We start from the raw sequence: 15000 nt of genomic DNA, 5'->3' as shown, positions 1-15000 counted from the left end.
TAGTGATTTGTATAATTCCTGATTCCAGTAAATTTCTTGAAACATAATCATTAGATCTAGCAATTACAGAGGTATCACTCCAATTAATACCATGAGATTTTTCTCTCAGATGGATAAACAGTGCATTTGAAGTCTGGGCTGTTCTAACTGAATACATATGCTGCTTAATACGTACACATAAATTTTTCTTTGACTGACCAACGTAAAACGATGGGCAATCCTTACATGGAATTTTGTAAATGATATTTATATTCTTTCTTTCGTCTTTTCATTAATTTTTTGGGAACATTTTTGTAAATTTCATGGTAATAAGTTGTATATGCCTCCTTGTTTTTTCAAAGTGTATTGTTTTCTGGATGAATCATCTGTTGACCACGTGTGTATCCTCCAAGGTGTGGCTGCCTAAAAATTCGCTTATACTGCCCTCAGGCGTTTCCTCGTTTCTGTAGAGTGAAATCGACCTTATTGCTAATCTTGTAGTGTCAGTTTGGATATTAAGCCTTCTTTTGACTATGCTTCCCTCTGTAAGATCAGTTGTGCCTGAGTAAAGGGTCGCACTAGACCGAAAGTGCTTGGCTATCTCGCTTTTCATTTTTTTCCTTCGTGGCAAAAACCTTTATATATATATATATATCTATATATATATATATATATATATATATATATATAGTATGTATGATATATATATATATATATATAGTATATATATATATATATATATATATATATATGTATATATATATATATACATATATATATATATATATATATATATATATATTATATATATATATATATATATATATATATATATTCACTTCTATACCATTCATGTTAACTTTACAGATTCCCTCACAGTTAAAAAGTTCAAGGAAAATAACCCACCAATTTTCCATCTATTATTTTCTTTTAAATTCACCTTTGCTTTCCAAGTTCCAAGTTATTTTCATAAGGTCAAAAAAAGTTAATATTTTCTGTGACATCAAATTTAACGTTGAAATATTCGGGTATAAGAATCATGTCTGGTCCATAATAATAGAGGATACTTGGGATTTTTTTTCATCACATTTATCGTCCATTGTATAATGAGTCGCACATTTAGCCTCACAGTTGACTGACAGATTGAAACGGGAATTATCACGTGAAAGATTATCGTCGTCACTTTCAGCATTAACGAAAACATAATCATTTCATACGGAAAAATCTTTCTCAATTTTCCAACTACAATCTCATAAAGCTTGGGAGGTTTCCAGAGAGCTATGAATCCCTATTCCATCCGACGAATCTCGATTCTATTCAGTGTGAAAGTCGATCATCTCATCCCTAGACAGGATTGAATCCTGTTGTGTGGCTTCCTTACTACTTCCTCCTCAGCTCCGTCCTTATTGTCGGAATTGCTGTGTGAAGACTTACGAGTTTCCCGGAACCACTCACTCTGAAAACTGGCAAGAAATTCCATTAAATCAGAATTACGAACATGATTTAGGAAAACTTTTTTTATTGCTATTGATCTTATAATGGCGTTTTGACCTGAAAAGGTAGATAGGATAAGTTGTCGATTAAAGAAAAAATTAGTTTTTTGACACCACTGCTAGAGAAGAATATATGGCATCACCTGTTATTGATTTTATGATGGATTTATTAACGAAATTTCTCGACGTTTTGACCTGAAAAGATGGATAGAATAAATTGTCGATTAAAGAAAAAAAATATTTTGGACACCACTGCTAGAGAAGAATATATGGCATCACTTATTATTGATTCTATGATGGATTTATTAACGAAATATATCGGCGTTTTGACCTGAAAAGATAGATAGAATAAGTTGTGGATTAAAGAAAAAAAATTGTGGATGTCACTGATAGAGAATAATGTACGGTATCTCTACGAAACATTGTCATAAAGTTATTTATATATCTAATCATTTTAAATACTTTCATTCCTTTTTTTATTATGACCTTGTATAAATATATTTGATTAGGATAAATTAATCACATGTAAATTAGACTTAAATGCCTGGGGTCAACTGTTTATGTCTGGCAGAACAATCGAGCAAAGGTTACACTGACTCATTAACATATCCAGCGTTGAAATCACGCTGGAATGATTTGGAAAGCGTCTGCCTCTTTAGCAGAAATCCAGGATAAAAAAAAAATCAAGCAATAAGCATTCCAGATTCCTTACAATCATTTTATTTATTATTCATTTACCAACACAATTATTAATCTTACAAATCATATAGCAGCAAGTTTTAATGATATAAGAGCGTCTTTTTTTATAATTCATATTTTAATATATATTTTTAGCAATTTCGAAAAGAAATTATATAATAATAAAACTTCATAATATGCAAGCAAATATTGACTAATTTGGTCTCTTGGAAGATGTTCGTGTGTCAGAAATATTCAGCAATTTTTACGATACCGTATGAGTTGATTTTTTTTTCTGTTACCCTCAAGAAATTACTTTGCGCTAATGGATACATTAAGGGGAAATGTAAAATGAATAAAACTTGAAGTAGCAACAGCTAAGGATTTTATGCAAAAGTTCCTAAAGGCACCGTTATTCAATGGGAGACGCTTAATCTAATTATTACCATTATCACAATACACGTTTTAAATTTGCATAGCAGTTGTCCAAAGGACAAAATGTTTTAAGTTTCAAATGATGAACTTAGACGAGTAGGACACCACTAGGAAGGAATACTTAGGAAGAGAACGATAATTAGCCTTTTTTATATATATATATATATATATATATATATATATATATATATATATATATATATATATATATATATATATATATATATATATATATATATATATATATACATATGATTTATTAGAAATAAATGTCCATAAAGATGAAAATGTGATGATTAATAAGCAAACATAGATAAATATATGTAGGTAAATAAATAATAACTCATAAAAGAATAAATAACTAAATAAATATATAAATAAATAAACAAATAGTAGTAAATAAAAGAATAAATGAATAAATATATAACTAAATAAATAATCTTAAATTAAAGAATAAATGAATAAATAAATAATAATAAATAAAAGAATAATAAATATATAATTAGTAAATAAAAGAATACATAAATAAATAAATGAATGAAAAAATAAATAATAAATAAGAGAATAAAAAATAAATAAATAAATGTAAATAAAAGAATGAATAAATAAATAATAGTAAATAAAACAATACATAAATAAATAAATGAATAAATAAAAAAATAATAAATAAAAAATAGATAAATAAATAATAAATAAAAGAATAAGTAAATAAATAAATAATACTAAATATAAGAATAAATAAATAAATAAATAATAGTAAATAAACGAATAAATAAACTAATAAATGAATAAATAAATAATAAATATAAGAATAAATAAATAAATCTAAACAGGAGAAGTCCCACTACCCGAAAGAATCTTCTTTGCATCAGGACTTAACATTAAAAAAAAAATAAATAAAAACAAAGAAATCTAGATAATATTTCTCCAAAAAATGCAAAACTAAAAGCGAGGAATGCAGAGCATTCCCAGCTACTAATTTTTTGACAAGCATCAATTAAACCCTTAGTCTATTTGCGCTACTATTTGCTGCAATATGTTTGTCAACATCATCAGCTGCGTCAATATGAACAGCCCTAAATGAACGATGTTCTTCGCGTTCGACAATATTTTCATGCCATCGCGAATGTACGAGAGAAATCCCCAGGGATTGTTCGTGCGCTTGATAACTCGAGCATAAAGCTATTACCGAGTCAGCTGGGTGCCTGCAGCGTTTACTTCGTGCTAATTGTTATGTTGACTCTTCGTTGAGGAAGAACTTTTTAAAAAATGTGGAGTGTTGTGTGTGTATGTGTGTGTGTGTCATACAAAATGTTAGTTGTTAGCGATGTAAATCTAGATAGACATTTGCGTATACAGATGCAGCATGCGCATGTATATTTGTGCATTTAAATTGTGTAGTATACAAATGAATTATAAATGACAATTTGAAAAATGAGCATTAGAACTACTTTCTTCACAGGCCACCGAAAATAGATCTATTTCTCTGTGATCTCGGTATGATGCTATATGAGCGACGGTGGTGGCCTGTCCTATATAGTTAGACGGACGATCTTGGCTAATTTTAATCGTATATAAAATAAACACTACTGAGGCTAGAGGGCTGCAATTTGGTTTGTTTGATGATTGAAAGTTGGATGATCAATATACCAATAAGCAGCCCTCTAGCCCCAGTCAGTCTTTTTAGGATCTGAGGGCGGACGGGAAAATGCGCGGACGGACATCTCGATAGTTTTCGTTAGCAGAGAACTAAAAGTCAATAATGATAGTAATAGTAATAATCCAATGAAAACTCATAATCACATGAGCCAATAAAACGGAAAAGTAAATCCACAATAATATGTCTGTTGAATAACAAAATCAATCAGATATACTATTGTCGATTTACTCTTCCAGTAATAATAATAATAATAATAATAATAATAATAATAATAATAATAATAATAATAATAATAATAATAATAATAATAATAATAATGATAATAATAATAATGGAGAAACAAATCCACAGTTATGTAAATGTATATATATTTCAATTTAAAAACAGCAAAGATAGCTTTCGGGAATCTGTTCGGTTCCCCTTATCAATCAGATTGACAAGGGGAACCGAACAGATTCCCGAAAGATATCTTTGCTGTTTTTAAATTGAAATATATGTACATTTATATAACTGTGGATTTGTTTCTCCATTTGAAGACTCTTGCTACTATGAGGATTTTTTTTGAAAATAATAATAATAATAATAATAATAATAATAATAATAATAATAATAATAATAATAATAATAATAATAATAATAATAATAATAATAACATTACCATCCACCTGCAAAACAAAGCAACGAATCTGGACGTGAATAATTGTCCTACAACTTGAAACACTCCCGGTTTCGGAATCCGCAATGAATGACAGGGCCCAACGACGGACGGGAAATCCATATTCGGTGGTATATTAACGACGTCCGCGAATTAGTTCATCTTTTTCCATCCCCTGCCTTTGCTCGACGGCTTCGTGGTCGTCGCCAAAGGCCTGGCTGGTTCTATATGCAAATGCAGACACTACTCTGGGATTTGTCGTCCGACACTCTTTTCTCTCTCTCTCTCTCTCTCTCTCTCTCTCTCTCTCTCTCTCTCTCTCGTTCTCCCGTGTCCTTTGAAATGTCGGGATACGCTGCGTCTGACTGAGTCGGCTTTGGAATCAGCGCTTACGCATCTGCGCCAGAGTAACTATAGATGAGGGACTGAAATGAATTATTATTATTATTATTATTATTATTATTATTATTATTATTTATATAAATATTCATAGTCGAAACCGTATTCTAAATAGAACAAGCAACAACCAAACCGTAATCAGATGACGATAAGTCAGTCTAATATAACAATTTCACAATTCCAAAGTGAAATTATTATTATTATTATTATTATTATTATTATTATTATTATTATTTTATTATTATTATTATTATTATTATTATTATTTCAGTAGTCGAAACGTATTCAAATGGAACAAGCAACAACACCGTAATTTTTCAGATGACGATGTCAGCTAATATAACAATTTCACAATTCCAAAGTGAAATTATTATTATTATTATTATTATTATTATTATATTTAATTTTTATTATTATTATTAATTATTATTATTATTATTATTATTATTATTATTTCAGTAGTCGAAACGTATTCAAATGGAACAAACAACACCACCGTAATTTTTCAGATGACGATGTCAGCTAATATAACAATTTCACAATTCCAAAGTGAAATTATTATTATTATTATTATTATTATTATTATTATTATTATTATTATTATTATTATTATTATTATTATTTCGGAAGGAGACCCTCTCGTAGACAAGTTTTGTTAAAAATGACTTCTGCTTCAGCACTATTAATCTTGTAAAGAGTCTTCTCTATCTTTCTGATGACGGCTTTCTCGTTGTTGCTTAAACTGGCGAGCAACGCACCAAAGGGCATGGTAAAAGTCTGTTGAGTCATTTGATTTATTATTACTTATACAATTCTCTCTCTCTCTCTCTCTCTCTCTCTCTCCTCGCTCTCTCTCTAACGCGACGTTTCCTCCTGATCGACAGGACATTATCAAGCGATAACTGCAGAGGGACTGAATTCCAGTGGTTGTTGTTGTTGTTAAAGATTAAGCTGGCTTTATGCCAGCACGAGCTCTTGCTCATAGAGCAGCCCGTAGGTCATTTGAATTTTTTGGATGTGGAAAGGTGATTTTTAAGGATATGAGGTGAGCCTTTATTTATGATTCTATGGGTTATGCATGTGAGATGGTATGATTTGAAAAAAGAAAGGAAAGGTGAACAGGCAAGGTTACAAACCCCTTTAAACCCTAAGGTACCCATTAGTAGAAGATAAAGATCGATAGCAGCGAGTCCTGGCGAGTCAGAGATAGCCAGTAAGGAATTCGAAAAATTTATCGTCGTAGAGAAACGAAAAAAAAGCGCACAACTCTATGGAGTTCAAGTACCATATTTCACTTTACGATAATAGAAAAAAAAGCGCCGATCGTTTAGCAATAGGGAACGACGAGAGAAAAACGAAATGTTATCAGTTTTAGGAATAGCAAAACAAAAGTAAACAAACAGCTTAAGCGGTAGTTAGAGTGACAGTTGAAATATTCGGTCGTTAGACGTGAGGCGGCCGAAAAACGGAGGGGAAATGAGGATTGTTTAGTAATAGAAAAAGCAGTAAATGCTACAAACAGCACTTTTCACGAAGGAGGTCATCTGGAACACTGATCTCTAGGTCCAACAGAACGTGGACGAGCTCAGAGAACAGTTGATGATCGTTCTATTGCAGAATGGGTAATTGCCTTTGAGGAGTTCTGAATCGAAATTCTGATTTGAGGAAATCATCTGGGAGGGAGATCTCAAAGTTGAGGGCTTCTTGGAAAATCTCTGTAAACAGTCGTTCATTAAAAATGTAGTGTTTGTCGGCGAGAGCTCTATGTATGAAGGCATTGAATTCATCATAGGTCATTAGGAGCTTGTTAATTCCTTGTTCTCCTACGGAGCGGAATTCACTTCCAGAGGCGACGGATTTGAGTTTTGCTTTGCAGGTCTGGATTTCCATGTCTTTCTTAACTGGAAACTCCTCTGTTTGTGTTACCATTTCCTTATGCAAAATGGGAGCTACAGCCGGTGTCTGGATTTCCATTTCTTCAACTGTAGGTTCTTCCGTCTGAGTTCCTGCTTCAACACGAGGAGGAATCGGCATTGTCGGCGGTGCAAAGGCTGGGGGTACAACCTGAGGGGTTGGGGGAATAAACTGAGGTTGCGAGCTCTTGAGTACGGTCAGAGCACCTCTCCGGCAGGTCGGGTTTTCATTGGTTCCCGGGAAGGTGACTCATACGGCGGGCGTTGACGAGTCTTGCAGACCTTCTCAGTTAGGGGGTATCAACGGGAGCCTCTTGATTGGCTTCTACCTGAGTGACGTCACCCCTGGTATTATTCTCATGTCCGGTGTTCGTTTCATGCGCGCTGGTACTTTCGTTGGGGGGGAGGGGTGTGGTCCTCCTCACACGTCGGTATCAGGAACACTTCTTGGGTGGTATTAAGGGGAGGCTTTTCCTCGAGGATGAGCAGCGCTTCTAGGAGACGCATACGTCGTGGGTCAGGTGCTCTCCCGATGATCTTAATATTCCTGATGATGTCGTCTCTCGTGATGTTTCTGTGGTGTACTACAAGGGCGTGCTGCCTGATGGCGCCCTCCTGGGCGTGGCAGGAAATCCTTTTTGACAGGCGCATCGCCGTCATGCCGATGTAAATCCCAGGGCATCCTTGGGCGGGGCATACGTATCGGTAGACGACGTTGGACTGCTTCAGGGGGTCTCCCACCGGCGGGGAGGGGTTGTTCTTCATCAGGAGGTCCTTCGTACGCCGATTCTTGTAGTAAATAATGAGGGACACTCTCTTTCCTTCCTCCATGGGGCGGACGTGTTCCTCTATTATTTTCTTCATGGCTGCTTCTTCCTCCTTGTATTGGTGGTGCATGAAGGCTTTATAGAAAAGTTTGATATCCTCCGGGGGCGGAATGTTCCTTCTCTCTTCCTCCGTCATGTACCACTTGTCAAGGGCGGCTCGAGTTTCTCGGTTTACGAGTTTGTTCGAGTACCCATTGTTAATTAGCATCTGGGATGCTCGGTCGAGTTCGAGGTGTGTGTCCTGCCACGTTGAACAGTGCGAGAGGGCCCTCCTGACGAAGGCCCTGACAGTGGTGGTCTTGAACCGCGCAGGACACTCGCTATTCACCATTCAGACACCCCTGCAAGAGACCACCACCACCAACCAAACGACCGAGCGGAGGACCAGCGCAAAGCCTCCCACCTACGAAGATATTAACGCGCCCCTTGCCTACCTAAGCGAAGAAGACATGCGTAACCGGGTTAGGGGCGTAACCCGCAAACTTGTCGCCCTCAACAGCGGTAAGCTACGCATCCAAGAAAAGACGCAGAGGTATATCAACCTTACTGCATACCAGCCCACCCCTGAACAAAATGACATATTAAACCTCGGACTAAACTGCCACTTCATGTCAAAACCGAAGAAACACGAGAAACGCCTGGAGATTGAGATGCTCCTCGACTCGATTCAGCAGTTGGAAGCAAAGAAGATCCTGACGACGACGGACGCTCTTCAACCTCTTCTGCTAGCAGAGGCCCTTACGGACAGGGGGTCATACTCGAGCGGTATTTACACCAAAGAGATGAAGGAGGCAGCCGCAGATCTGAAGAAGAAGGAAGACATCACCGTAAGGCGTGCAGACAAGACAGCCGCGTTCTTGCTCATCAGCACCTCGGAATACTTCGAGAAACTCGACGCCATCTTGTCTGATGTCTCTAAGTTCGAGCGACTTACGAAGAACCCGACGGAAGACATCAAACGCGACGCCAACCGGGTCATCGCAGCCGTGAATGCCGCTACGAATGCCATACACCTCCTGCCCATCCAAGGTGACTACAGCCTCGGCTACCTATACGGGAACGTGAAGACCCACAAGGAAGGCAACCCCCTACGCCCGATCATCAGCCAAACGCCCGCCCCGACTTACGGTCTGGCCAAACGCCTTAATAAAATTCTGACCCCCTATATCCCCTCCAGGTACTGCCTCACCTCATCGGTGGAATTTTTGGAGAAGATCCGGGACTCCCCCAGTGCGGGAACCATGGCGTCCTTAGACGTTGAGTCCCTATTCACCAACGTCCCAGTCGACGAGACGATAGGGATCATCATGGAGCGGGTATATAGGAATCCCGATATGAGATCCCCTAACATCCCAGAAGACTCCTTAAAAACCCTGCTGGATATCTGTACGAAGAGAGCCCCTTTCACCACCCACCGAGGACAGATGTACCGCCAAAGGGACGGTGTAGCGATGGGGTCCCCCTTAGGAGTCCTATTCGCTAACTTCTACATGGGAGAAGTGGAAGAAAGGGTCTTCTCGCAACACAGATGTCCCCGCACATACGGACGCTATATCGATGACATCTTCGTGCAAGCCGACTGCGAGGATGAGGTAGAAGCCCTTCGGCAGCAGTTCCTGCAGCACAGCGCACTCAACTTCACTGTCGAGTACAGCAAGCAACGATCGGCTCCCCTTCCTCGACGTCCATGTCACGAGGACGGATCAGAAGTTGGCGACCACAGTTTACACCAAAGCTACGAACCTCGGACTTTGTCTGAATGGTGATAGCGAGTGTCCTGCGCGGTTCAAGACTACCACCGTCAGGGCCTTCGTCAGGAGGGCCCTCTCGCACTGTTCAACGTGGCAGGACACACACCTCGAACTCGACCGAGCATCCCAGATGCTAATTAACAATGGGTACTCGAACAAACTCGTAAACCGAGAAACTCGAGCCGCCCTTGACAAGTGGTACATGACGGAGGAAGAGAGAAGGAACATTCCGCCCCCGGAGGATATCAAACTTTTCTATAAAGCCTTCATGCACCACCAATACAAGGAGGGAGAAGCAGCCATGAAGAAAATAATAGAGGAACACGTCCGCCCCATGGAGGAAGGAAAGAGAGTGTCCCTCATTATTTACTACAAGAATCGGCGTACGAAGGACCTCCTGATGAAGAACAACCCCTCCCCGCCGTTAGGAGACCCCCTGAAGCAGTCCAACGTCGTCTACCGTTACGTATGCCCCGCCAAAGGATGCCCTGGGATTTACATCGGCATGACGACGATGCGCCTGTCAAAAAGGATTTCCTGCCACGCCCAGGAGGGCGCCATCAGGCAGCACGCCCTTGTAGTACACCACAGAAACATCACGAGATACGACATCATCAGGAATATTAAGATCATCGGGAGAGCACCTGACCCACGACGTCTGCATCTCCTAGAAGCGCTGCTCATCCTCGAGGAAAAGCCTCCCCTTAATACCACCCAAGAAGCGTCCCTGATACCGACGTGTGTGAGGAGGACCACACCCCTCCCCCCCAACGAAAGTACCAGCGCGCATGAAACGAACACCGGATATGAGAATAATACCAGGGGTGACGTCACTCAGGTAGAAGCCAATCAAGAGGCTCCCGTTGATACCCCCTACCTGAGAAGGTCTGCAAGACTCGTCAACGCCCGCCGTATGAGTCACCTTCCCGGGAACCAATGAAAACCCGACCTGCCGGAGAGGTGCTCTGACCGTACTCAAGACCTCGCAACACCACGATAAAAGGAGATGGACTCGCCACTTCCTGAGTTACGGGCTGCTCTGTGAGCAAGAGCCCGTGCTGACACAAGGTCAGCTAAATCAAAAACAACAACAACAACTGGAATTCAGTCCCTCAGCAGTTATCGCTTGATAATGTCCTGTCGATCAGGAGGAAACGTCGCGTTAGAGAGAGAGAGAGAGAATTGTATAAGTAATAATAAATCAAATGACTCAACCGAATTTTACCATACCCTTTGGTGCATTGCTCGCCAGTCTACGCAACAACGAGAAAGCCGTCATCAGAAAGATAGAGAAGACTCTTTACAAGATTATTAGTGTGAAAGCAAGCAGTTCATTTTTTATTATTATTATTTTATTATTATTATTATTATTATTATTATTATTATTATTATTATTATTATTATTATTATTTCAGTAGACAACGTATTCACATGGAACAATCACACCACAGTCATTTTTCAGATGACGACGTCAGCTAATAGAACAATTTCACAATTCCAAAAGTGAACTGCAAACATCAAATTTTAGAAATTGATTTCAATGCATCAATAGTGTATGTATGAGTAACAATGCATTTCAAGAGCCAATCAGAATTCTCAATGAAAACAATAACTGATTTGCATCGCCAATTCAAACCACTTTCTCTCTCGACCGCCTCCAATTTCCTTTCGACTGGAGTTTATTTATTATCAATGTTCCCTCAGTCGTAGAGAATATGACCACACTTCTTCTTCTTCTGCCATAACAACAGAAGCTGCTGTGGAGAACTAGTCTTAAGTGAGACCGAGACATTTACAATTATAATAATTCACGAGAGGACTTACTTCCAGGTGCTGTGCATCGATTGCTATATTAATAAGGTTACAAGTGGGAGTACTGTTGCATAAAGATGAATGTGATTCTTGAGGCGTTTCTGTTCTGAATCTAAATTAATGTTGGGGTAGGTAATGGATAAGTGTAGGTCATTTTAAAAGCTAGTAGGGCACAATTATGTGGATAATCATATAGCATCGATTGCTATATGAATAAGGTTAGAAGTGGGAGTACTGTTGCATAAAGATGAATGGGATTCCTGGGGCGTATCTGTTCTAAATCTAAATTAATGTTGGGGTAGGTAATGGATAAGTGTAGATCCTTTTCAAAGCTAGTAGGACATATGTGGATGATCACAGATATATTAAGACCGGTTACTGGTTATTCAAGGACGATAGGAACGTAGCCACAGGCAGGTGGAGAGGAAATATTCAATGTGCAATATAAACTTGAAATAACATTATTGAAAAGTCGATATAGTGACGGTGGTGAGAGGATTTAATGAGATTGTGTTGGCTCTCTCTCTCTCTCTCTCTCTCTCTCTCTCTCTCTCTCTCTCTCTCTTTCTATATATATATATATATATATATATATATATATATATATATATATATATATATATATAAAGGTATAAGCCACGAAGGACAAATAAACAACGGAGTTTCTGCAAGATCTTTCGACTCGACGTCATTTACTCAGCAGACAAACTTACTTACATGAGGAATTTACAGTACAGGAAAGGTCGTATAACTGACAGATAGGGATTATAAGGAGATTAGTACCTAGAATCCGGCACACCTGGAGAATGAGTAACCTTTCCAAGCAAGCATAAACATGGGTACAATATAAAAACAAAAAGATTAAGACCAACTGCTCAGACACAGGGAGAAATCATTTAAAAGATTATACAGGGCGACAGCTGACCAATTCAGATCTTTGGTAAACAAAAACTTATCCACAAAATATATTAAACATACATATACAACATATACAACGAAGATATCTCTAAGGCAACTAATTTGTATTTAAGTCTGTAATTATAGCTTTGAGGTCATTCTTAAACATGTTACACATACAAGGGTCTAAATGAAACAGGCCACGACTAATATTAAAAATACAATGGGAAGTAAGTTGTATTATGGCAGATTCTAAAAGATTTCGTGATAAGACATCTTTTGATCTAGGAATTACTGAACTACCAATCCAATTTATCCGGTGGTTGTTTGATATTAAAAGAAGATCCCATAAGCCGAGCTTTGATATTAAAAGAAGCTAAGATTGACCCTGCTGACCTGGAGATTAGGTTTCCTGCCCAACAGACTTTTGGTGACCACACCCTTACCTCAAGGATTAATCCCATTGAACATCAGCTCAGGATATCAGAGCGACAAGAAGGGATTGGCAACTCTCAAGGAAACCAGAACAGCCATCACATAAATGACAGCTCAACGAGAAGAAGTTCCAGAAGACTGCTGGGCCTTGTCCCAGGCTAACATCCCAAACATCTCTTGAAAATGGGCCACAGATAGGGCCTGAAAGTACTCGAGTGTGTGACTTATAGTTAGAGGTAATTCATGCTGAGTTAGTTCATTACTAAGATATTCTAAAATATAGTCTATAGGGACTTTAGTAAAAAGATAACACACATCAAAACTAACGATTCTATCAGTGGGGCAAAGAGTAATTTTGTTTAATTTATCTATTAAATCTAGAGAAGTATATATATGAGAATCGGAGATGGTTCTAAGTAACGGGGACAAGATCTTAGTGATAAATTTCGAAAGTTTATATGAAATTGAACCAACAGTACTGATAATAGGCCGCATAGGGTTATTTTCTTTGTGCGTTTTGACTAATCCATACAGGTAAGGTAACGAAGGAGATTTAACTGACAATTTGCCTAGTAGTTCTGTTTTATCTTTAAGGATATTTTTCACTGTGCTATTAAAGTTTTTTATGACTTGATCAAGGGGATTTTTTGTTAGTCTTTTATAAGTTACATCATCATCCAGTAGGGCTTGCATACGTGATATGTAGTCAGCTTTATCTAAAATTACTATACTATTTGACTTGTCAGCTTTTGTGATGTGGATAATATTGTCATTTTTAAGATCGGTCAGACTTTTCTTATAGCGAGCAGGGAAGTTACTTTCATGCTTAACATTGGCAGCTCCGTAAACAATACCTTCAACTATGTCAACATGATTTTGAGGAAGATCACAATATTTTTCAAATTTACTTAGGGATGACGCAATCATTAAAGCAGAAGATCGACTCGTTATAAAGAGAGATAAACCATATGCAAGCGCACTCACAACATTTTCACTTATTTGTTTACTTGATAGGTTTACAACACAATCTAGACGTGCACAATCAGTCCAATCACTGCTATCAATAAGATTTTTGAGTTTTCTGTCGAGTTCCTTTTCAGGGCATCTGTTGTCCTACGTAGTCTTTCCTAAATTTCCCGTCGCAGTGAGTCCTTCCAATCAGCCGGGAAGGAATGGTTGAAAGAGATCCTTGTTTTCTTCAATTCCTTGAATTTTCCTTTCTCTTCTTTCTTGGCGGCTGCTATGTGCTGTTTTAACATCATGGCACTAAATTCGTTGAATGGGTGATTGTCATACCTTCTTAAACGGCGTGGCAGCAAGGGTTTAGGGAGCACTTGTTCAGAAAGGCACTTCTTCAGGAACTTTAGTCGAATTCTGGTCGAATGTGCAGACACAAGAGACTTGGAGAAGGTAGTGACGACACATCTCAAAAGAGGAAACAGAGTAGCGAAAGTAAACGTGGTCCTCATTATGTATAACTGAACCACGAAAGTTTGGAACGTGATAAATCCATAAATAAAGGTATAAGCCACGAAGGAAAAATAAACAACGGAGTTTCTGCTGTTCTAGCTGCTGGTATTGATGTAAATGATTTACTCTCTAAATTAAATAACCAGGTACCATCGATTAAGTTTACTCTAGAATTGGAAAAAGACAATTGCATCACTTTCTTGGATGTTTTGATACATAGAGAACCATTTCATTGTAAATTCAGTATTTATAAGAAACCAACCAACAACTTAACTTATGTTCATTTCTTCTCAGGCCACCATCTTAACATAAAAATATAATTTTTTTCTTCTATGTTTCTACGAGCATTATGCATTGTCAGTCGCCACTATTTAGATCAAGAAATTGAATACATAAGAAAAATAGTGAAAGATTTATATTAGCCTTCACATATATTAGATATTTGTTATAATAAAGCCCACAAAAAGTTTTATAGTATAAGTAACACGGAGAAAGAAAATTCTAAGAACATTCTCAATTTGCCTTATTCTAACCGATTTGAAATCATTAAATCCTTGTTAATAGCCTTTAAGGTAAACCTTGTTTTTTCCTATAAT

The 15000-nt window shown here is 37.7% G+C and overlaps 1 protein-coding gene across 1 annotated transcript in view; it reads right to left on the bottom strand.

The window, feature by feature from the left end:
- LOC135211789 (neurofilament light polypeptide-like) overlaps positions 1 to 8370 on the bottom strand; it is a 9400-nt gene extending 1030 nt beyond the window's left edge. Inside the window, exons 1-3 of the mRNA XM_064245000.1 lie at positions 8317 to 8370; positions 6930 to 7363; positions 1414 to 1442 (exon numbers count right to left, since the gene is read on the bottom strand). Coding sequence (XP_064101070.1) covers positions 1414 to 1442; positions 6930 to 7363; positions 8317 to 8370 — 517 coding nt within the window. The remainder of the gene's footprint in view (positions 1 to 1413; positions 1443 to 6929; positions 7364 to 8316) is intronic.
- Positions 8371 to 15000: the final 6630 nt, after the last annotated feature.

The sequence above is a fragment of the Macrobrachium nipponense genome, chromosome 40, assembly GCF_015104395.2.
Source record: "Macrobrachium nipponense isolate FS-2020 chromosome 40, ASM1510439v2, whole genome shotgun sequence".
In the NCBI taxonomy this organism is placed as follows: Eukaryota; Metazoa; Arthropoda; class Malacostraca; order Decapoda; family Palaemonidae; genus Macrobrachium; species Macrobrachium nipponense.
The sequence above is the reverse complement of the archived record's forward strand: the minus strand, read 5'-3'. Positions and strand labels throughout refer to the sequence as shown.